The sequence below is a fragment of the Typopeltis vanoorti genome, chromosome 19 (genome assembly GCF_054136105.1).
Source record: "Typopeltis vanoorti isolate ZY-2024b chromosome 19, IOZ_Tvanoo_1.0, whole genome shotgun sequence".
NCBI classification, from domain to species: Eukaryota; Metazoa; Arthropoda; class Arachnida; order Uropygi; family Thelyphonidae; genus Typopeltis; species Typopeltis vanoorti.
The window spans coordinates 64,919,172-64,942,660 of NC_143567.1; the positions used below are offsets into that span (position 1 = coordinate 64,919,172).

A 23,489-nucleotide genomic window follows, 5' to 3' on the forward strand; every position below is an offset into this window, starting at 1 on the left:
AATATTGTATTATGTAGATTAACCGTTCTATAACAGATTCCCAATATTTTTTCTCGGTTTCGTATAATCTTTGTTGTGTGCAATCAATAATGCTTCTTAATCAACGACATTTTAAGTTCGCTGTATTTTGAACAGTTTTTAACGTGCGCAGAACTTGTCTCGTGTATTTTTAGTATATGACCAAATATTTTGCAATAATAACAGAAAACCGAATTTCGCGATTCTGAATAAACTAAATAACTTCGTAAAAGTTTTTCTCCATTTGCTAAAGTTCGATAATAGTATGAATCGGAAAACTTGCGGCCAGATTCATCTTTGGGAAATTCTTTATTAACTACTTGACGCGGGCAATGCTCAACTAAACAATCTCTTAACTTTGGTAGTTATATGATTCTGTCAAGTACCTGGTCATTAACATTAAAATTTAAAGTAAAATTTGAAGTTTCGTGATTCGTTGAATCGGAATCCAATATTTCTTCTGCTGCAACTTCTGTAGACAGTCCTGTCAGGCCAGTTTCATTTTCGCATATAACATTTGCTTCTTCATAGTTATCTTGTGTCCTCTCTTTTTCTGTAGTAGAGCTACACGGAGTACTTGCTTCGTCAGAACATTCTGTTCTTCGTTTTTTATGTGGTCCTGAAGTTAAAAATTTATTCAGCGATCCAGCCAATTTATGTTCCAGTTGTACTCATTGCAATTGTCTTTTCCTGTTTTGTGCACCAGATATAGTCTTTGGCTTTTTTCCCGACATCTGGGGGTTAACATACTTGGTTAGACTTTAAAATAAGAAGAGCGTTAAAAGTTGTCCACCAAAATAAATAATAATTCCTGAAATTTTCCCTTAAACTTATTTCTTAACCCATATTATATTTAAGGTGAATGGCCCAAAACTGACTATTTTTTTTTACTACAGAATTTGATTTTTCAGATGTTTTGGATAATAAATATGCTTACATTTTAGGTAGTTTTTTGAAAATTAGCAAGTAGAAATATTAGGCACTGATTGATTTCTCAGTGATATTTATTTAATATTTTTTATATTCTGGTAATTGTTTAATAATTAAGAAATTTCTAGAATATTAAAATTATTTATTAAAGAAATTAGTTAAAGGACCCCAACCCCAATGTCTTCCAACCAGAACAAGAACAAATATATAAATAAATCTCTTATTGAAAATTATTTATTTTCTAGACGTCTACCCAACATAAGATAAAAATCTTTTGTTTTCAAAATAAGATAATTAACTAGAATGAAACAATGAAACTGATTTTCAAACTTAGCAAAAATATAATAGACGTACTTACTTTACGTGAATAATAATCTAAATTCACAAAAACAAGTCAAAAATTGTCCAAAGTCACTTAAACACAGAATACACAATACACTCAATATGTTTCACATTCAAAATTGAAATGACGCTGAAAAAAATGTGAGAAGTACATATTTGGATATTCGCTATTTCGTCTATCCAAATTCGAAGCTAAATTTAAGAAAACGAACATCGTACTATACACCTATGTTTCAGACTAAATATTTGGATAGATCAGTGTTTCTGAAACTTCAGATATCTGTGTACTCCTTTACTTTTCATTATTACCAAGTACCTTTTCAAAATACCCTTATCAAAATAATAATAATAATAAATAAAAATATATTTCATTTTAAATGTCTGTTTTATTTGAATTTAGATATACATTTCAACAACAACAAAAAAAAGATTTATTTTTAATAGAACAAAATTTATAAAGATACTATACATTTTTGCTTAATATAAATAATTTATCATCAGTGAGACAAGTGAAATTGCCTATTTCTATATTGCTGTCTTTTGTGCGTTTTATAAAGCCAGTCTTTAACCAATGATCCATACTTAAGAATTTGAAAGCTAAAAAAAATTATCGTATTTACTCGACTATAACTCGTACTTTTTTCCCAAAATTAAAGCTAAAAAATCGTGGTCCGAGACAGTGGCATAGCTGGAGCTATTGCCGCCAGGGGCGGTGTCTGAGTTTGCCGCCCCTCTCAATATACACCAAAAATACTACAAAAAGTCAAAACGACGTATAGGGAAATAAATGAAAACACTATGTTTATTTTTGAAGTAAAACTTTAATTTCAACATTCTAAAATGTTATTTTTCTTGCTTTTCTGTTAGCAAAATCGTCGATCACATTGGCTAAATCTATTTCATAGTAATGTAGGTAATTCTGAATCAAATTTTATTTAGAAAAACTCCTCTCAACTAGCGACATTTACAGTAATTTGAGGAAAATTCGCAGTAGTATTACAATATTTGGAACTGAGTTCTCGAGACTGTATTTTAGAATTAACTGCAAAAGTTCAAAAAGGTTCAAAGTGCCGCCCGGGGTGGACCGCCCCCTCCTAGCCACGCCACTGGATATGCAGGGATTTTTGGAAACTAAAGTTTTCATGGGAAAAAAAAAACTGAAAATGGGTATGACTTACCAAGAAGCTTCTATTCTCCATCACTTCTTCTGTCCTCGAGAGCAGTTTCCTTGCGTGTAATCAAAGTTATCTATCCAAATAGAGGCATCTTATTTCCCATGATATCAAGCAAAATTACCAGTAATTTAAAAGTTGAGCTACGTAATGAACAATCCTTGACAAATTACTAATGAGAAGTGAAAGATGTGCGCGATTGTAGGCCAGTATAATAGAGAAAAAGCCACTATTAAGAAGTGCATATGATTGGTGCGGAATTAACAAAAGATCGTGCGACCCAAACAAAACAAGCTGACAATTGAATTGAAATGCTAATTCTCTTAAAACGATTTCCATAATATCCGAAATGTATTCACTATATATTTCTTAGTTTTAACACGTTCATGACGGGGTAGTGTCAAGCAAAACCAACATGTGGTTTGCTCCAGTCTATACAGCAGAGGAGATGTGATTATTAGTTAGCGTTTATATATTCCCAGTTGTCTCTATGTCTGTGCACCTTATTCAGTGACATGATAAAACGAATTCTTTTGCGTGTTTCTGCAGTATAGTTGCTGTTGTAGAGGGCGTATTGTTTACTGCAGGGAGTAAAATGTGAAAGTCGGGGCGATAGTGATTCGCAATTTGAATAAGAGAATTCATGCATAATATATATATATATATATATATATATATATATATATATATATATATAGACTATAAAAGTTTATGAAATTCACATCGTATGATAATTTATGGGTTGTTTCCTTAAGTATCTAATAAGTGGGTTCTAAAATGTTTACTTTTAGTATGTATGACTGTAATTTTTTTATTAATAAAATATAATAAGCACATATTTAACTGTCAATGGGAAATGGCACCTTTTTTATTTGCTAAACTAAACGCTGTATTTTTGTAAAATATCTTGTTGCCGTAATATGGCTGAACGAGCGCCTTTATTAAGCAGTGCCGTTGGGCAGGCTGCCTCTATGCTACACCCTGTCGACGGTATGAATTCACTGTCTGTCTTAAACTAACAATTTCCACTAAAAATATAATAAACAATCGAGAATATTTATACAATTTTCGCTGAGTCCATGCTTACTCTGTGAAATAAAATCTGTGGTAATATTGATAACGTTTCACTTCAAACAAATTATAAAAAACTGATAATGTACGATTAAGTTAAAAATGTTGTTTGATTATTTAGAATTCATAATAATTTGACTGATTTAAAATTTCATTTTTATTGCATTAACTATAATTTGTAATTGTGATTTATTTATTTAGTGTATGGCTCACACATGAAAAGCTACATTATTAATCCTTAATATATATGGACATAATAATAGACATGTACAATAATAAGACATAATACAGTCAAAAAAAGAGACACTCAAGAATCAAGAATAGGCTACAACTGAATGTCTAGGTTGATTATCCAGTCGACTGCACTTGGTGTAGCATGGATGAAGTCTGACAGGTTTCCACTGTATGCACGTTGGACACATTCTGCTGTAATATGATTAATTGTCTGGTGGGGTGATCCACAATCGCACCTGGGTGAGGCAATCATGCCCCATTTGTAAAGGTGGTCTGCACATCTACCATGGTTGGTGCGGATTCGGTTAAGGGCAGACCAAGTTTTCCGAGGTAGGGCAAAACACGAAGGTATCTGTGTTGGGTCCACTAATTCATGGAAGATCCCTGTTGAAGTGTTACACCAGGACTCTTTCCACTTCTCCTTCATGTTGAAACTTGTCTCTGCAAGATTTTTTGCTGTTAAGATTGGAGGGTGCCTTGACTTTAGCCTGTTTATTTCTAGGGCTGGGATGTTTTCATGGATTGGAAGATTTTGCTGTATTCATGTAGAAGAAAGTTGGATCTGCGGATATGTGGAGGCGAGACGTTGCTTAGCACTGGGAGCCAATAGGTTGGAGTTGATTTTACAGTTCCAGAAATGAGGCGCATAGTGGTGTTAAGCTGGGCATCAACTAAATACACATGGGCGCTGTTCAGCCATACGGGTGAGCAGTATTCAGTTGTAGAGTAAACGAGGCCAAGAGCAGTGCAGCGAAGCGTTGTTGATGAGGCACCCCAAGTTGTTCCACATAGCTAGTGCAGTATATTGTTTCTTGTTTTTAGCTTGGCTGCTGTGTTAATGAGATGTGGTTTAAAAGATAGTGTTCTATCTAAAGTGACGCCCAGATATTTCGGGAATCTGTTGTAGTGTAGCAGTTTGTGGTTGAAGCAGACCATGAGTTCTTTGTTAGCCTGGTTATTGTTCAGGTGGAAGCATGAAACTTGTGTTTTGCTAGGATTTGGGCATAATCTCAATTTTCTGAAGTATTCGTCTAGGAATGCAAGGTCGTTTGTTAGTGTATCTTCCATTGTAGTAAAATTGGCGTGTCTGGTGGCTAGAGCAATGCCATCAGCATAGCAAAATTTCTTGGAGGCTGTATTAGGCAAATCTGCAATGTATGAGTTAAAGGGGAAGGGAGCCAGAACTGACCCTTGTGGTAGTCCATTATGCAATTGTGATATTTATATAGTACGATGTAATTCAAGAATAAGAAAAAAAAAAGAAAAAAAAATATATATATATTATTATTATTATTATTATTATTTCCTGTCGTGAAATGGCGCCCCTATCTTCAAGCGCCCTTGTGCGGCGCACAACCGCACGGCTCGGCCCTGTGCACTACTATATATATTCTCATGGGAACCAGAATAATATTCAATGCACAATTGGTCTGTTTTGTGAGGAAATCCGAAGTTTAAGAGGAAATCGCCTCTTTACCGAATACGGGAAATCATACATCGTGACTGCGTTATCTGAAATAGCGGAAACGAAACCAGTGATGGGAACAATAAAAATTATTCGTAAAATGTACCATTCTGTTCATTTAAAAAAAAAAAAAAAAAAATTTTTTTTTTCAGAGACTCTTACACACTTAACATGTTAACTGATATACGTAATAAATAAATATGTTTAAATACGAACATGTTGAAAAACTTGAAATTAATGCAACAGACAGACAGTGGAGAGGCAATTCAGACATTGGTATAAAGGTGAACTAAACCTTTGATCGGACAGTAACTGAGCGAATCAACAAGCAAGAGACATAACAAGAGAATGTTTTGATGGTTGGATCTATAAGTGGAAAATAAATAAGCCACAACATAACGCAAAAGAAAGAAGCGATGTGCATTTAGCTTGACACATTAAATAACAAGGTAACCCAGGGAGAATAACTGGCAATTTTAGGTACTATATCGGGTGATGAAGGCTTATTTTTCTTTCTAAAATACATCGATAAAATTTGGCAGTGTTCCAACATATCTTTTATCGAAAGCGCAGGAGTGGGACAAATAAGAAATTTAAAAAAAAATCCTAACAAATACTTGGAAATTGGTTCAGGCGACCTTGTAATGTTAAAATGATTAGAAGATGACAAGGATAACTCTTATGGCTGGTCTAATACAGCCTGTGAAAGATTATCAGATAGTTGGCAAAGAAGGAAAGAGTCAATAGATCATGATTAATTCTGGTGATCGCTGCCAAACGCACGCATGATGTCTGAAAAGTCCAAAATTCCACGTGCCGATTTCAAATGTATGGTGAATGATTTATCGTGTGACAACAGAGTAGATATATTTCAAGAATTATAGGGACACTAAAGACCGATACATATTTAATAAACAAGAAGAAAGAATTTAAATATATGTAAGGAATTCCGATTATTTATTTATTTATTTTGTTGTTGTTTTTGCTTGTTCCCAATGCTTTACTAAGTTCAGTTTTGCACTAAAGCTTTTAATGCACGCAAAATTGTTTTTAAAGTCGTTTTACAACATTTATCTAAAAAGGAATTTTATATACAATTAAGGTTAATGAATTACCGAAGACAGCCGGAGTTCCCAAATTCTCTTTTCCGTCCAAATACAGACGCATCTAATCTGTTTCTCCTTTTCCTCTTTTATCGCATCTACCTCTGTTTTCTGCAGCAATCAAATCATATGGGAACAAACTTGTGCTGACGCTAAAGCAAGGAAAATTAAAATTTAACGTATTTTAATCATTTTAAATTTTATGTTCATGTACAGTACAACTTTATGTAGTTATTTATATGAATCCGTGATTTTATGTATTAACATGGTTCCCGTAATAGTCTTTCTTTTTGTTATTAAATAAATAAGACAATCGTTATATACATTACAACGATCATCTGTGTTTCATTTTAATAAAACGATGATCAAAATCTTAATTATTATTGGTTTACTAATTGTCAGAACTGTCACTAAAAAAAGGTCCGTAGCTACGAATTTGACAAGGATATTAAAAAATCTAGCTACGCCACCGTATATACTAAGTCATTTTATGTGCCTGCATATCTATGTAGAAATGACATTTACTTCCATTGTACTGCCACCCGCAGAAAGATATAGGTGAGATTTAGCCCACTAAAGGAACTTTTTTCTTCATCTTTCTTCGGCCAGTTCTGGAGTTGTTATTCTTCAAACACAAGCAGATAGGTTTTGCTCTTCCAATAACTTTGGTTTCGATCCTGCATCTCAAGAAAATCAACTAGAACTCCTACTATTACAGACAATAATACGAGTTTGGTTTTAGGGCACGAGATGTCAATAGTTCTTAGTTTGAGCTCGCTATCAGTGATGGCTGAAGGACAGAGATTGGTTGACGGCATGGCTTCGGAAGAAAAAAAAGTTAGGGCTAGAGAAACTCCTCCTAATCCCTTTGGGAAATAAACGGAATTAGAGGATTTTATATATATATATATTTCATATGTTATATATGTATTTATAGAGCCTCCATGGCTCGGTCAGTTTCGATGATATTCTTTGGTTAGAAAGACCTGGATTTGAACTCTTTCAGAACACAAAGAATCTTTATCGGCGTTTCTTAATTGAAGGTGAGTTACCCGATCTCATACAGGAGGAGAAGAATTTTCCTAAAAACTTGGATTTTTTTCATTCCGCAAATCAGACAAATCCACAAGAAAAACACCTATAAAAGATTAACTATAAAGCATATTGCAGTTACGATTAACTGCCCTAATCAGGGTATTAATTAGGTATCAAAGAAGCCATGTCGTTCACAATTTTCGAACAATATTTATTGTTCGAAAATTAGGAATTTTTTTTATTACTTAATGTCAAAGTTAAAAAGGCCTTTACAGTTTTAGCAATCTAGTTTTCAGAAGGATTCTCTTCAATAAAATCTTCCAGCATATAGTCCCCTTACATATATAGTAAGTATGTCTTGTTCTTGGTGTCTGGAGAGTTTGAGTGAAAAGCATAAAGTAGCAATGTCCTCTCTTTCTCTGAAAGATCCGAGTCCAATGACTTTTTTACAGCTCTATTAACATTGACAACCAACATTACATTTTCTTTAGATAACAAGAGTAAAAATTTACATTCGTGTTTTATAACCGATCATAGAAAACAAGGAACAATCTATGAGGTTGGAAACTGTTATAACAACTAATACATCTTCTATTGGTATCGACAATGACTATAACTACTGGACTTTTTTTTTTTCAACGCCTGTAAAATATTATTTATATACGTGTATATAACATTATCACATATCACATTCTAGTGGAATGAGCAATATCTACCATCAGCCCCAAACTCCATAATGAAAACAGATGGGATGCTTTCTGTATTAAATATAGACAGATCCCTTCTATCCATTGATGATGAGGATAAAAAGCACAGAACAAATGGCCCGTCTCACTGGCCTATTAGTGAAAGAGAGTCTTCACACTCTAAGCAGTAGGGCGTGGGTCCAACTATAGCATGGATTTTGTGAATATTTTAGATGGTAGATGAACCAGTCGAAGAAGGAACAGCGCAAGCATTATAACGATTAATAGAAATCTGTATTCAAGTAGAAGGTAGATAGTTTGAGAAACCATTATAAGAGTTTTAATCTTAAAATAATCGATTTTCCAACTCCAGAGCAAGTGGCCGCGATAACTATTAAGCCTAATACATTAAGGGAAATATGAAGATGATAATGGCAATGACAACAAAATTTAAAGAATTAAAGAAAAAAAAAAAGAATACTAGAGTGAAAGGTAATCTTATAGGTTTACGATCTTCCATAGGTCATATAAAAATAAAATAAAATAAATAAACGACACGAGCAATGCGTAACCATTGTAGTTATTAATAAAGATTCTTCTTATTCTTTGCCATAGTTCATATACTATTTCGTTATCCTACGCATGATACCTGGATGCATTTTTTACTCTTTCCCCCTATAGGAAAGAGTAAACAACTTATTGTTTGTTTTCGTTTATAAATGACGACCTTTTGTTTACCTTCGGTCGTCTGGCTTCTGATGAGTTTCTTTTTTTGGGTGATTCGCCATCTGCTAGTACATAACTTCTGTACGGCTTCTGTTCATGCAGTTAAGTGTGATGATGCTGAGAACTTGAACGACTCTCGGCGCCATTCCAACGGTAATTGAATTTTGCATATTCCAGAACAGGTGTATATCTTTTTGGCAATTGTTCTAAATTTCTCATATACTAATCGTTGGAATTAGAATTTTAAAAACGTTTAAACTACTGGAATTAAAGCTTTTCATATTACAGCACAATGCATTTCCTGTCATGTGTAACGTCTACCTCAGCATAATATGGGTATTGTATTGTATTCGTTCTGAAATTGGTTGAAGGCCGGCTGACTTCCACCTGGATATAGCTGTTCATATGAACACATTGAAATCCGGTACATAAAATTAGAGAGTTAATTTTTCTTGAAAGTACGAATAGAATGACTAACCATTTTTTAGGTCAACCATCAAGGGAATTAATTCGGTAACAGAGTCCTAGGTTCGAATTCCGTCTACAGCGCGAGAAACCCAATAATAGTCTGAGCGAAACGACTTTAAATTTAAACCCTACCATAGGGTTTCTGTCCGCAAGTGCATATTATTATTATTATGATTATTATTATTATTATTATTAATTGGCAATAAATATGACCCGGTCAGTAATGACGATTCTTTTTGGCTGGGAAAGATATGGGTTCGAATCTGTCTAGAATGCGATGAATCTTTATAAGGACTTGCCAGCTGATGTAAGTTACTTGGTCTAATACTCGACGACATTGTTTTTCATTCCACAAAATCGGCAGATGGACATAAGATAATGCATAAATATATTATTCTGACCTCGTATCCTTTGCTTAGACCTTCTGCTTCCGACCTCGTATAAATGCAGATGATCTTTACGAAGTCAAAATTGAACCACGTAAACATATTCTTGTGGGCATCCCACATATCAAAATTTATTAAATTTTGTTCAGCTAAAGAGTAGTGATTGAAATATGAATTTAGATATGATTACAGTTTTGTGCCACTGCAAATGATCTGACTGAAACAGCAACTAAAATACACGAGAACTTTTTGTAAGGATTTTAGATACTGAATTTCAAATATGACCCGAATTAATATTTTGTTAATGTACTTGACGCATTTTTCGATTTGGAAATATAATTTGTGGAACTTTCTTTGAACATAAACAGCTTCTTACAAAACCACTTAACTAGCATTTCCTTCCTAAAAGCGTGTTTTAGAGCGATTAAAATAACGGGAATAAAATACATTAATAAAACACGAGTTAGTGCATGAAGGTCGTCTTAAGCAAAATTTTCACTTAACAAAGAAAAAAAAAAGAATTTCAGTAGAAAAGAAAAAAAAACATAAAAAATAAAGTGCTGACACCCTTGTTAGCACATCCATTCTTTTGTAAATGAGTCAGCCAATCGCAGAAGTTTCTCTGTGACGTCATAATTCCGTCGGCTCAGCTGCGGATAGTCACAACATGGCGCGAGAGGGAAGTACACGATGACAGGGATTCTCGAATTCTTTGCTGTTTTCTTCGTTTTCTTAAATTTGTTTCGGTGCGTGTCCACTTTGGATGTGCTGGAAATATGTTACGATGGATGTGCTTCAAGAGTGGTAAGTTTGCTTACTTTCGTTTCTTGTGTTTTAATTTAATTCCTTTGCTGGGACAACGTGGTTCGGGTGCGCGAAAAAACAGGACAGCTGCGAGCCGCAAGCGCCCAAAATGTAGCATCTCTGCAATACATTCCCTCCCTGGAGAATAGATTACTCAAAAGGATGAATAAGAACACGTAGCCGATGACAACATAACTATTTTACCACTAATAATACAAGTTGGTTAATTTATTCCTGTTATCGTCACACTTCCATGAACGTATAAAACAGAAAAATGAAAGAACAATACGTGGAATTTTAAGTTAAATATTTAATTATTAAACAAGAGAAAAGGTTTTGTTCGGTATTAAAACTGACTTGAAGAAGGATAAATTTTCCCATCTCAAATAGACAGATTAATGTTTGCACTAATGAACTTCAAAAGAAGTTTAGAAAAGTAATAGATAGTGTACCAAACTTACGTAACCTCTAGCATAGCATGCCTTGATATGTATTTAAAAAAGTGCTATCATCAAACGGACGTATTGTTGTCACCTTTAGTGTTTTGATTAAGAGTTACTCTGAACTGTTGGTTCCTTTGGTATTCGAAACTTCTTTTTAAGCTGGGTGCCACTAAAATTACTTCGCCTATTTGAATATAATGTAGAAATGACTTTATCCTTCAGAAATAAAAATAACTACAGAGAGGTTAAAAATGTCCCCAATACGCATACAGATGAGAAGAGAAAAAAAAAAAAAATTAGGACAGTTGGTACAATTCAAAAATTGTACACAACAATATTGAAAGTAATGGTCCTGTATTGCTGATCTATGTGAACTAATTCAAAAGAAAGTCCAGGTAAAATTACAATGTATTTTCGTCGGTAGAAACACATTAAATCGTAAAAACAATTATCCAATTATGTTTTTTTTTATCAAAACGCTAACTTCTATATTCACTCTATTAGATATGATAATTACGGAATAAAATGTATTCGCTATCGCCATGGTTAGTCTGTATAAAGTAATACCACAGAGGTGGTGGTGGTGGGGGGGGGAACAGGGAAGAAATATAATTGCCACTCTTCCTAATTATGACACTTAGAACTAATGATAGGCCACAATCCGCTTCCTAACGACATATAGGTCACTTTGCAAAGGCAGCTATTGGAAATCTTTCCGATGAATTTATTTTTTTTATTTTGATTACTTTTGTGAGATTTATGAATCAAATCTCACAAAAACATGTAAAGTGTTAGTTCTTGTTGTAACATGTAACTGCAGGCATATTATTATCACCGAAAAACAAACAAACAAAACAATGAATTAACTCACTTGTTTTTTACAAGAGGATCTTGTTGATATAAACGTCATTTTTTATAGAACTTATCCACTTATTCAATGATCATATATATAGAGAGAGAATCATCGTAAGTACTTGATCTCGATTTGCATTTGACAAATTTCATGTGTTATATTAATATAATATTTTATTGTTGTTAGAATTCGCGGTAAGTATCTGTAAAAAAAAATCTTCAGGTTTCTATATTCCGCAGGCATCATTATCTCATTTGCTAGGTACATATTTAGATCGTAGTTTTTTAATAAAAATAACGAAACCCTTCCCCCCCCCCAGCTCTAGATGTAGAGCTCAACACCATAATTATTTTAAAGCATTCAAGACATGGATATATCAGTTTTGATTAAAATTTGTTCGGGATGTCTTATAGGAGGAGAAAAAAAAAACTGTTTATATTAAAACGACTGTGCCCTAATCGTGGGAGATGTCAAATCAGTATGGTCACAAAAAGGAAGTGTAACATTTATTAATTTATTCTTTAGCTTTTTTCCTTTCTGAAATAAACTGTGAAAGACAAGTAGTGTTTCGAAGGAAATAAAAACTAAACAACGTAGGAGAGAGACGTATAATACAGGATGTATCTACGATAGCTGAAGTATTTTTTTTTTTTTTGAAGCATTTCCTTTATAATGGCATTAAAATTATAATTTAATTTCCTAATAAATATACTTTTTAAAAGCACTATTCGTCATTCATTGTTTGGTTAAATGACAATACCCATGTATATATAATGGGAAAAAAATCGTGAAAAAGATGGGCCGAAGACATCTACAAGACAAGAAATGGGCCCGCAACTGATCTGATTTGGAGAGTTAGAGTCACCAACCATTTTTTTTTCTTTACAAAATGCTGTTTAAAATAGCTGATCAAACCAGGATAAAGCTCTATGCAGTTAGCAGAGTTGTAAATTATATATGAACTATTAACTTTATTGCACCTCCATCTTACTTCAAGAAAATAACACTGAAAAAAAACTTTTCAATTTTTTTTTCAGTGTTAATGGAAAAATCAGTGCAAAAGGAAAAATCAAACGCTTGTTTCACAATACTTCCTAATAGAAATAAAACATCAAGAGAGAGATTCTTAATTCGATTCAACTATTGATTTTGATGCTTCTGCCAAATTCGTCAACTCTCTCACTTTCTAGATATCAAAGTCACGCGATTTGTGTTTTTCGTTTAATTATTCCAGTGAAACCAAGTGGCCTTTGTTTTATCACCCAGGCTGCAGCTTTGAATTTTAGTGACATTCTCTCTCTCTCTCTCTCTCTCTCCATATATATATATATATATATATATATATATCATCTTTAAATTGCATTCATTTTCAACAAAACAGCTCTATTGAATACTCCAGCAGATAGTGCGACAATCTTCCCAAAATCTCTCTCTCTCTCTCGTCCATCCAAGCATGGATTAAGTTCCCCTGGTTGTTAGAATTTTACAGACATGTAGCAAGTTGTCATTACTTTGATGTATCCCTGAAGGACAGGCTTATTATGTTTGGAGATGTGTTAATGGCGATATTCCTGCTTGCAGAATGAAAAAACCTTCCCGCTTCTATATGAGACCGACTAACTCACCTCAAGGTTCCTTACCAGAAATTAAATATTTAAAATTATTTATTTCAGTTAATTAGTCGACTTCGAGCAGTGACATAAATCTTTTCATTTCTTTTTTTCATAAGCAAAAGATGGCAATATTTTATATCCAAAACGCTTAATTCATTCATTTATTCACTTATTATTATTATTATTACATGACACTTCCAAGGACTCATTGCGGATAGCACCATTTTATACAGCTCACCTTCTACGCTACTCAATCATCCATCTACACACTAGGCCGATATATATCATCCACCGCTCATGAATTGCATTCTGTGTCTGAAAATTGCATACCTTGGCCGATTTGCCTATGAATGACACCAACCAAAGCTCACTTTTCTTGGTTACCTAAACCAACATATGGTATTTCATTGTGTGTGGGGGGGGGGGATAATTATTCTCTGTATAATTTTAGATTTCCAGAGAAAGTGAAAATTTAGTATATATAAGCTGTCATTTTTTTTTCTAATAAATATTTAAAATTAATGCTACATCGATCAGTTAATACCAAATTATCATCATTTACTTAATAAAATAAAACAATATCAGCAGTAGAATGAAAATCGTTCATATATTTGGATTTTGGATATAAGGCGAGTCCGTTTAAAGAGTTTTAATAATTCTTAATATAATCCTTTACTGCTGCATTGAAAATGCTTGGGTCTTCGTAGCCCAATCGATAATGAAGATGCCTCTTTGAATGGTAAAAAAAAAAAAAAAATGTATTTGAATTCCGCGCAGGATAGAACCTTCATATAGGCTTTTCAACTGAATATGTGTTAGTCGCTCTCGTAGGAGGTGGAAGGGTTTTTGCTTCCGAAAGTCGGAGTTTTTCATCTCACACAAAAAACAGCAAATCGGCCAAAGAGAAGAACACACGCAATTAATAGATATAATACACTGGCTTCGTAGCCTTAGCTGCTTCGGTTATAATTCAAAACAATGCAAGCACTGAAAACGCCACTTTACTTGCACTCTGCGATCAGTGTTCGTGCAAAACACTGTGGAAGGAATATTAAGATGGTGAACAAGTACAAGTTTCGAAAATCTAGATCAAACTATTGAGTTTTGCAGAGGAGACTAATCTACGTCTGCGTATACGTTTGCTCACAGCAAACATTCCTTTACAGCTTTAAAAATAATGAACTTCCTGGCGATCGTCATGTCTCACCGCTTCACTGTCAACCCACAGGTAGTGCAGGGAGGTGCAGATGAGAGTTCAGCCTGAGTGGAAGCCACGGTTGGGTGGATGAGAACCACACAGACGGTTAAGCTTCTGACCCGCTTTAGCCAGGAAATTAACCAAAAACTCGATTTCCGTTGCGCATGTAAATGTGCGTAGGATACCGGCAGCATTTAACTGAAATATGAAAGGAATAGTAAACCATAATTGCATTTCATATTATAATACTGGTTCTTGACAGGACACACTCTCGAATACGAATTCGGCATCAGTTTCTCATAGCTAAAACAGTTTCGATTTATACTTAACAACGTAATCTCCTTTGAAACTTTATTTAATGTCATTTGGTGTTTCCATTAATTTATATGTTTTCGGAATCCAACAATTTCTCAAATTGATAATTTAAAAAAAATAAAGCAATATTAAAACAAAGGATAATATTTTAATATTAACAGAAGGTTTGATTTATGTGAAATTTCGAATGAAAGAGTATTTCGTGAAAAATAAAATGCTTCACCAAAGATTTTGCTGTATTTTATTTACATTTTAAATATTCAAAATACATGAAAAGGTTTTTAATACAGTAAACATTTACATTTTGGAAGAAATTAATTTCTTGTTCTAAATACAATTTAACAGCAGTTTCAGCGCTCACGTGGTGAAGTCGCTCAAGACAATGTATAGAAGCAGAGAGAGAGAGAGAGAGAGAGAGATGGTGCAAGAAGTTACAACCAATACTTGCGATCCTTGTTTTCATGAAAGTTTATATATAGACCATATGAAAATACTGTCATGAAAGTACAGATTTTTGTATGATACCATTTCACCTAATTGAGGCCATGCTCCACCCTATGACCTCTTCCGAGGCTTAGCGTAAATTGTTTGTCTTGCAAGAATCGTTTTAGTCAGCAGCTATACATGCGTCACCGGATTATATGAAATGATCAACTGGTTATTTAGCAGGGCTTGTTATCGTTCTTCCCAAGATACTCGGCGAGCATTGGGTTAGATGCAACCACTAAGCTTTCATTAAAGGCGTACTTTCTTAGAATTTGCTGCCACCGTTAAATAAAAATAACGGTTGCTATCCATTGGGAAACACGCAAGTACTCTTGAACCAATTACATACTTATAAAACTCAGGTTGTTGCCCTTTATCATGATAATGTGGATGAATACACACACACACACACACCGTATTAATAGAGGCTACGTGAATATCCGAACTCGTGAAAGAAACGTCATTATGTATTAAAGAATACACAGTGTAAAAGAAGCAAGAATGATTTTAGAGTACAGTATTTCTGATAGCAAAATAATTAAGATTATACTCAATAACTAATAAAACATTCTTTAACTATTATTAATGTTGTTGACACTGGAATGTGTCAAATTTTGTTATTTTTTTTATCTATCAGTGAGAAGAATAAAACTCTTCCATAGTTTATTCAATATGTTCGATATGAGCATTACGCGAACATTACTTCTCCATAGCCAAATCATATGAACATTACTGTAACTTGCTCCTTTTTTTTACGACCGACTTTGTACTTTCATCCCCTAATAATCTGGAAGCAGATTATTAGGGGATGAAAGTGCAATGCTGAGTTGACGTCGCGAAGTTCATCTTGACTACATAAAAACAGGCCAACCTATCGATTCACAGGAATTGCTTAAGTTGTATTTTTATGTCAAATTAGATCCTCTTAAAAAAGTATTCGAGATATTCGCAAAAATGTTTCATTTTAATTTTTAAATTTAATCAATTCATTTAACTAATTCACATCTAAATCGTGAGTTTAAGCATACAAAATAAATCTCCTTTACTCCCTCTCCTTGCACCTACTTGTAAATTCACACCTTCATATGAAACACTTCAAAAATCTCAAGCTTACGTGTAAAAATGGCGGAGTGTTCTTAAAACCCGTCTTATGAAACAAGTGCGTCCTTAATGGAACTTACCTTTTTAGTCAAAGTAAGGTGAGAAGTGAAAAACCAGGAAAGTGTGGGTAGTTTCTTCTTCTTAAAAAGAAGAAAAAAAAAAAAAACACTTTCCTTTTCACTGAACGACCTTGAATGACCATACCGTAGTACTAAACCAGGTGTGATTCACACATACTACTAAGAAAGCCGACACCTTACTTCCTCTAGCCTTTTTAAGACTGGTTTTAGTGAGTGAACGAACATTCCTGGCATTTCCTTTACAATAGGTACCGAAAGAGCAACCATAGTGAAACAAGTGGAACTCTATTCACAACATCCTGCAATGCAGCGTAAACCGTCTTTAATGGAGCTTACCTTTTTTTTAGTTACTAATGCCACCGCAAAATTCTGTCTCTGAATAATTTTCTTTAAGATACAATTTTCCCATCAGCACGCATTTTCGTTGCGAAAGCAAAGAACCCAAATTCTGGAACACACACACACACACGAAAAAACCTCCTCATATTTTTTATATCCCTTGAATACAAACGTGAAGTGTTGGTATTTTTATGACTAACTCTTGGGTTAGTCCACCATTGACCGGTCTTAACGGAAATAATTAGCGGGGAAAATCCGTTTGTTATGAAATCAAAAATTCCAATTGTGCACTTTTCAACAGTAACGAATTTCGTGTTCTGAAAAATAACCACTTAAAGATCGAATTACTAATACTGAAAATTGTATATATTGAGAGTTTTAATATTGCTTCATTCTTGTAGCTGCAGATGTAACCTTACTCTCTCCCTGTCAGAATTATAGTGAACTTGCAGCGATTTTCATAACCTGCTTCCGCTTGTCTTATTTGTCTTTGAGAATTGTATGCGTTTTTCTCATTTTGTAAGAACAAAAAAGATGGCAATTCCGAAAACTATCGCGAACCCAATAACTAACCCAAGAATGAATCCATTTTAAAATATAGGCATTCAGAGTGTGTACATACACACACACACACACAAAACGAAGACAAACGTGCAGTGTTGGTATTTAAATACCAACACTGCACGTCTGTCTTCAAGGAATATATAAATATTAAATCTGTGCAGTATTTTAAATACCACACAGATTTAATTAAAGATAACAGTATTTTATTATCTTCTGGGATTTATTCAGGTATTTTCTTTCGCTATTATTATTATAACAGAGTCTCCATGGAGTCAGAAGACTCATCGCGGGAGACCCGACATCGACACACTAACCATTATTCACACAATACTTATCATACTTCTCCTTAAATTCGTTAACAGACGAAACATTCACAACCACCTCTGGTAACGCATTCCACACATTCACCACTCTCCTCCATAAACTATTTAATATTTGTCCATCAGCCACCCTCTAATTGGAATGGGATACATTCCCATTTGCTCCAATTTATGTAACATTAAGGTTCTGTAATATAATAAGCACCTCTATTTCTTCTATTTCAAGACTCTATTTCCCTACCATCAACACTTTTTTAAAGTGTTGATAATAGGGAAAGAACTCATTAGAATTTCTTTTGGACTCATCAGCTAGCTTCCTCTCATAATTAGCTTTGGCCTTCCTTATCACACAGGTCACCCTCCTTGCCTATACCTTATACTACTCATGGGTATGCTCATCACCTTTTTTTATACTTCACCCACAACCGTTTCTTTATCTGCAACTCCTGCTTAATAATACTGCTTTCTTTAAATACTCTTTGACAATCTCCCACGCACTATTAACATCTCTCCCCTTCAAATTCTCATGCCATAGAACTGATGAAAGCTAACTTCTCAGCTTTTCATAATCACCAGCCTTGTAATTCCATATATACCCCCTTCTTAACAGTATATTCAGCACATCTTACAATCTCCCAGGTCCAGACCACATGATAGCTTTCCCCAAGTCGAGACAGTGTAACTAAATTGGTTACTGATATGTTTTGCGGTACTATGACCAGATCTAAGACTCTGGAACCTCTTGTTCCCTCCCATTTCGTGCTGTCTCAGGTAGTTATCTCTTAACAACTATATAAACTCAGTTTCCTTTCTTTCTTTTGACCATTCCTTCTCCCGATCGTCTCCATAGTTAAAATTCCCCATAATAGTCATTCGACCTTCACTCATCATGCTAATTTGCCAATGCATACCATCTACATTCTCCCTTATACCTCCTGGATTATAGCGGCAACCGATTGCATATTTCATCCTGTTGATCTCTATCTCACACCAAATAGCCTGAAATGAACTGCCCTCTGCATACCTGTCATATTGAGACATTTCTACCCGTTTTGACTTCAACGCTTCGTCTATCATTACAAAAATCCCACCAGCATTCTGTCCTGCCTGAAAATACTGTATCCCTTACATTCTATCCATATAACTATATCATTCTTAGTTAACCAAATCTCACTAATGTCTATATATTTTGGCCAAATTGTACTAACTAATGCCCAAAATTCTTCACACTTATTCCAAATACTTCTGCCATTAGTATATATAAACTGCAATACTCCCTTCCTCCCATAATCTCCCTGCCTGTGAATGAGCCCACTCTGTAAACAGTTTATTTTAAACGAATAGCAATTCCGTATTCCATGTCAAGAATTAAACCTTTCAGGGCCCTTCCTCGATGAGTTTCTGACGCCTTGAATTTCCTATATAGTAGTAGTAGTAGTACCTACTACTAATAAATAAATAAATAAATAAATAACCATTGAAATTACATTTAGACTGTGAAACTTTATTTAGTCAGTTTCGTTTCCGTGGTTTCTTTATACTACTACCTATAATAAAAAACCGTAGCTAATTATCACAATTGGGTACTTACAAATTAAATAATAATAAAATGTGATGCTTTATATGGAAACTCGCTAAAGGAAGTGAGATGGCTGCCTATTACTGATAGTATCTGCGGTTGAATAATATAATCAGTAAATTTAAATTACTGCTCACTTTTATGTTGTATTAATTTCTGATATTTATGTTGATGCTACATATGCACTTCTTTGTAAACTGAAGAAAAATATAGATATATACCTTTGCAAATAATGCAAGTAAGATTATCTACCAGTACGTATAAATATTTTAATAAGTTTTAATTAGATATAAACAAAATATATCAAACGAAATTCAACATTTAATATAAATATGAATAGTTTATAGCAGTGCCACTAGGGGATAAAATCGATTATAGCAAAGAAATAAACAAATATTGTTAGAGTATATTGAGCCCAAAATGCGCAACGCTCAATTAGTTATAATGCACAGCATATTGTGTTTCTTTCTTTTCGAATGAAATCCTCAAATAGTATTATTATTTCTTTATGTTTTTTTTAAGAGCGTTGATTTTGATGTTGTTATTCAGGAAACAACAGTTATAAGAATATTTTCCATCATTTTCTTATTTCATTGTATCACTATGTTACATAAGACATTTTGGTAGCTCTGAAATTTCTCTGTATTGTAAGATAAACAAACTAGATTTTTCATGTTGAAGAGGACGAGTAGTCTACCATAGTCAGGATGCTGGACTTATTACTCTGCCCTTGGATAAGAGGATGCTGCTGTCAGAGCGTGACCGGACGGATCAACGGATCATGCTCCTGTATTCTCATTCGCGAATCTGAGTCCTACTATCTCAGTCCATAGAAACGACAACCACATCACTTCCCGCTAGCGAAAAGCCACAGCACGGTAGAACAGGATGCCGTTATTGTCGTCAGCTTCCCGTGCATGTCGTTGCAGATGGTACATCCTTATTACAGAGACCGTCTATCAGACCTTTGTATTGCAACAGGGAGGAGCTGGGGGTAGGAGAAGGGAGGTGCAGATAACTGGGGGTGGTTGTTTGATGAGCGTCAAGCATGAACAGTTTGGCTATCGGACGGTTCATACAACATGAAAAAAAGGCGTAAAAGGTCATGCCCTTCCTCAGTTTAGTGTAAAAAACCATTGCATAGAGGAGGTCTGAAAACAAGAAGTTGTAGGGCATCCTGCTTGTCTGTCGGCGGTATATAATCTATAGAATTAGTGACCCCAGATAGAAATGATGCAACTTCCCGGATCAAATTTTTTAAATATTTTTTTATCTACCTATCTACCTTTGATCAACTTCATGACGTTACTTCCTTGTGTTTATGTTGGAAACGAATCGGATATCCGATGAGTTTTTCAAAAGTCGTTATTACAAGTGTTAATAAATGTAATACCATGCTCGAATTATCGGAAACGTTAGTCCCTTTATAACGATCCCTTATCTACAGAATAATAATTTAGTTATCCCAAATACTTGCAATAAAGCAAAATCGTTGTCTTAAAAGAAGACCAAAGAGAAGATATGAAAATTTTCTTTACCTTAATAATAACTAATAGATTCTGAACTCAAAAATGCAGCAAATTCTAAATGCATGACACTACTGTTTACCATTAATAAAGGGAGTTGAATAAATGTATACAGAGAAAATCCTATATTTTAGCATATATTGAAGACTTTAAGATATTCAGCAATGTCTTGGGGAAATATCTTCTCTAAGTTTATTGTTGTTAAAGCTTGCTTTTCTTTGCTACTTCCTAAGGTTTTTGTTATGCATATTTTAATATATATATATAGGTAGATAGATAGATTTCATCTACTGATTACACTAACTTATAATGTCCTAATTCTTATTATACCTAGTTTCATTTAATTTTAAAAGTAGCAGAAAAATATGCATTTTTTTTTTAATGGTGGTAAATAAAAGACAGCTGATTCAGAAATACAAATTATGATGAAATAATATTTACTGATTTCGAAAATCAAAGAAAATCATGTAATTTTAATTAAAACTAGAAAGATGAAAATTACAAATTTAATGTCATTCAACGTAGTCTCCGCTTGCTCTTCCGAACTTGTTAAAAAAAAAAAAAAACCTGATCATTCATCCGAGTTCATCCATGTAGTACTTCATCCATCCGAGAGAACAATTTCAATTTGTTCCTGCAGCCAAGCACACATCACTTCTTCTTTTTACTTCGAACAATCCTCCCCACCCCACCCCCTCTGGACAGGTGATAATCACTTGTGGAAAGGTCTAGGTTGTAGGTTAAATAAAAAAAATTTAGTTCCCAATTTAAATTTTCAAGGGTTTCAATAGCTACGTTAGCTGAATGAGGTCCAACATTGCCATGATTATTCAAAAGAGCATCTTTTGATAAGAATTCTCTGCGTTCCACTTATGAACAGTTCTGCTCATTCAAACACTTTCATTTCGTTGGGAAAATATTTTATAAATATCATGGGTTTCTAAACACTCACAAAAAAAAATCTGACGACAACAGGTTCTCTTAAATAGAAAGTGTTGCTAATGTTTACTCCTTCACGGTACTAAACAATGAGTACCGCCAAGTGGGTAGACACGTTTCGACTTGTTTAAGTTACGTAGTAAGCATGATGCCATTTAAGTTTCCCTTGTAATTAATTTTCTTCTTCATATTCTCTTGAAATGTTTGCAGTTTTCGTTCTGAATCTAGTGACCATAACTGTATGATTGTGATTGGAGTTCCTTTCGTTGTCAGGATGTGTTTCATATCTTCAAGTCGTTCTTGTCAGGAGTTGAAATAATATACTCGTAGTTATTCCTTTTTCAACTGCCAAATGATAACATAAAATTTCTTATATAGATAAGTGTTGTTAACACGACTGCGAGACATTGGCCGTAGAAAAGAATGTCAATGGAGACATCAGGCAAAACACTTGCGCTAGCAGAAAGCGGTTAACAGCATTAAATCAGACTGTGGCGTCTCTTAATTCACTCTCTCACTCTATTCAGGATCGATTACGTTCTCTTTGTTCTGTGATGCCTCAGTGAGTTAGATGAAGACATTTACTCGGGTCATATTTGCTGGCAGTTTGAGTGTACGTTCTTGTAACTTTCGTTCTTGATAAATGATATTTCGCTATATATAAAGATCCCTAGAAGAAACCGCTTATTTTAATCTTGGCAGATGGCACTTTATTTGATTTAAAATGTTTGTTACCCAAACAGCAGCAAATCATTAACAAATCTGACTAAAAAACAAAAGTATAATTGAGTTGCCGCTATTGTGTATTATCAACCATTGAGTTAGTCAACTCGATGGTCGTCTAGGATACCAAAACTGGCGATGAAATATGAACTAGAATCTTCTAATTAAGAATGCAATTTTAACAGCTTTAATAATAACAGTATTTTTACTGTAGGGGAGAGCAGTGAAAAATAAAATATTCGCGTCTTAGTGGCTGGCAGAGCTCTAGTCTATTTAATATTCGCGGAAAGTGTTATATTTTTCTATTTTGCGAAATCAGTTCAGTTTTCTAGGAAACTTCACTTGTTAATCAAGCATTTTGAAATATATGTCATTATCTTGGACGTTGTAATAAAGACGAATTAATGGATAATTAACTATTTTGATTGGTGATATTTGGTCCTTTTTTATTCTAAATATGAGAATTTTCTTTGGATTTATACGATTATATATATATATTTGTAAAGAATCATGTCCAATAAAATTCAAAGAAAATGTCTCACATTTAGGATAATTAACTAATTATGTACGAAGCAGTTCTTTAGGAAAAATTAATTAATCAACGAAATATAAGGTTTTGACAAGTTACTTAGCTCATTGAAAAAAAGATGCACCACTGGAGCGGATTCACTCAGATACGTGACATTTCCTTTTGGTCGGAAAGAACTGGATTTAAATTTCATCTAGGACACAGAACTTCAGTTGAACGGAAGGTAAGTTATCCGATTCATACCGGGCCGCAGGTTTTATTTTTATTATTATTATTATTATATGCTGGGTTTGACGAGAGTAAAACGAAGGGTTTTTGGCTCATTTTAACCAAACTCCTCATCGAAAATAAAATAAAATAAAATAAAATAAAATTGCGAATAATAGTTTCAGAAATCGAAGATAGAACACACACGCGATAAATAAATACTGGTAAGGATTT

At 33.9% G+C, this 23,489-nt stretch overlaps 1 protein-coding gene across 1 annotated transcript in view; it reads left to right on the forward strand.

Annotated features, from left to right (window-relative positions):
• Positions 1–10,326: 10,326 nt before the first annotated feature.
• LOC150096197 (proto-oncogene tyrosine-protein kinase ROS-like) overlaps positions 10,327–23,489 on the forward strand; it is a 115,702-nt gene continuing 102,539 nt past the window's right edge. The window contains exon 1 of the mRNA XM_090409002.1: positions 10,327–10,440. Coding sequence (XP_090265128.1) covers positions 10,327–10,440 — 114 coding nt within the window. The remainder of the gene's footprint in view (positions 10,441–23,489) is intronic.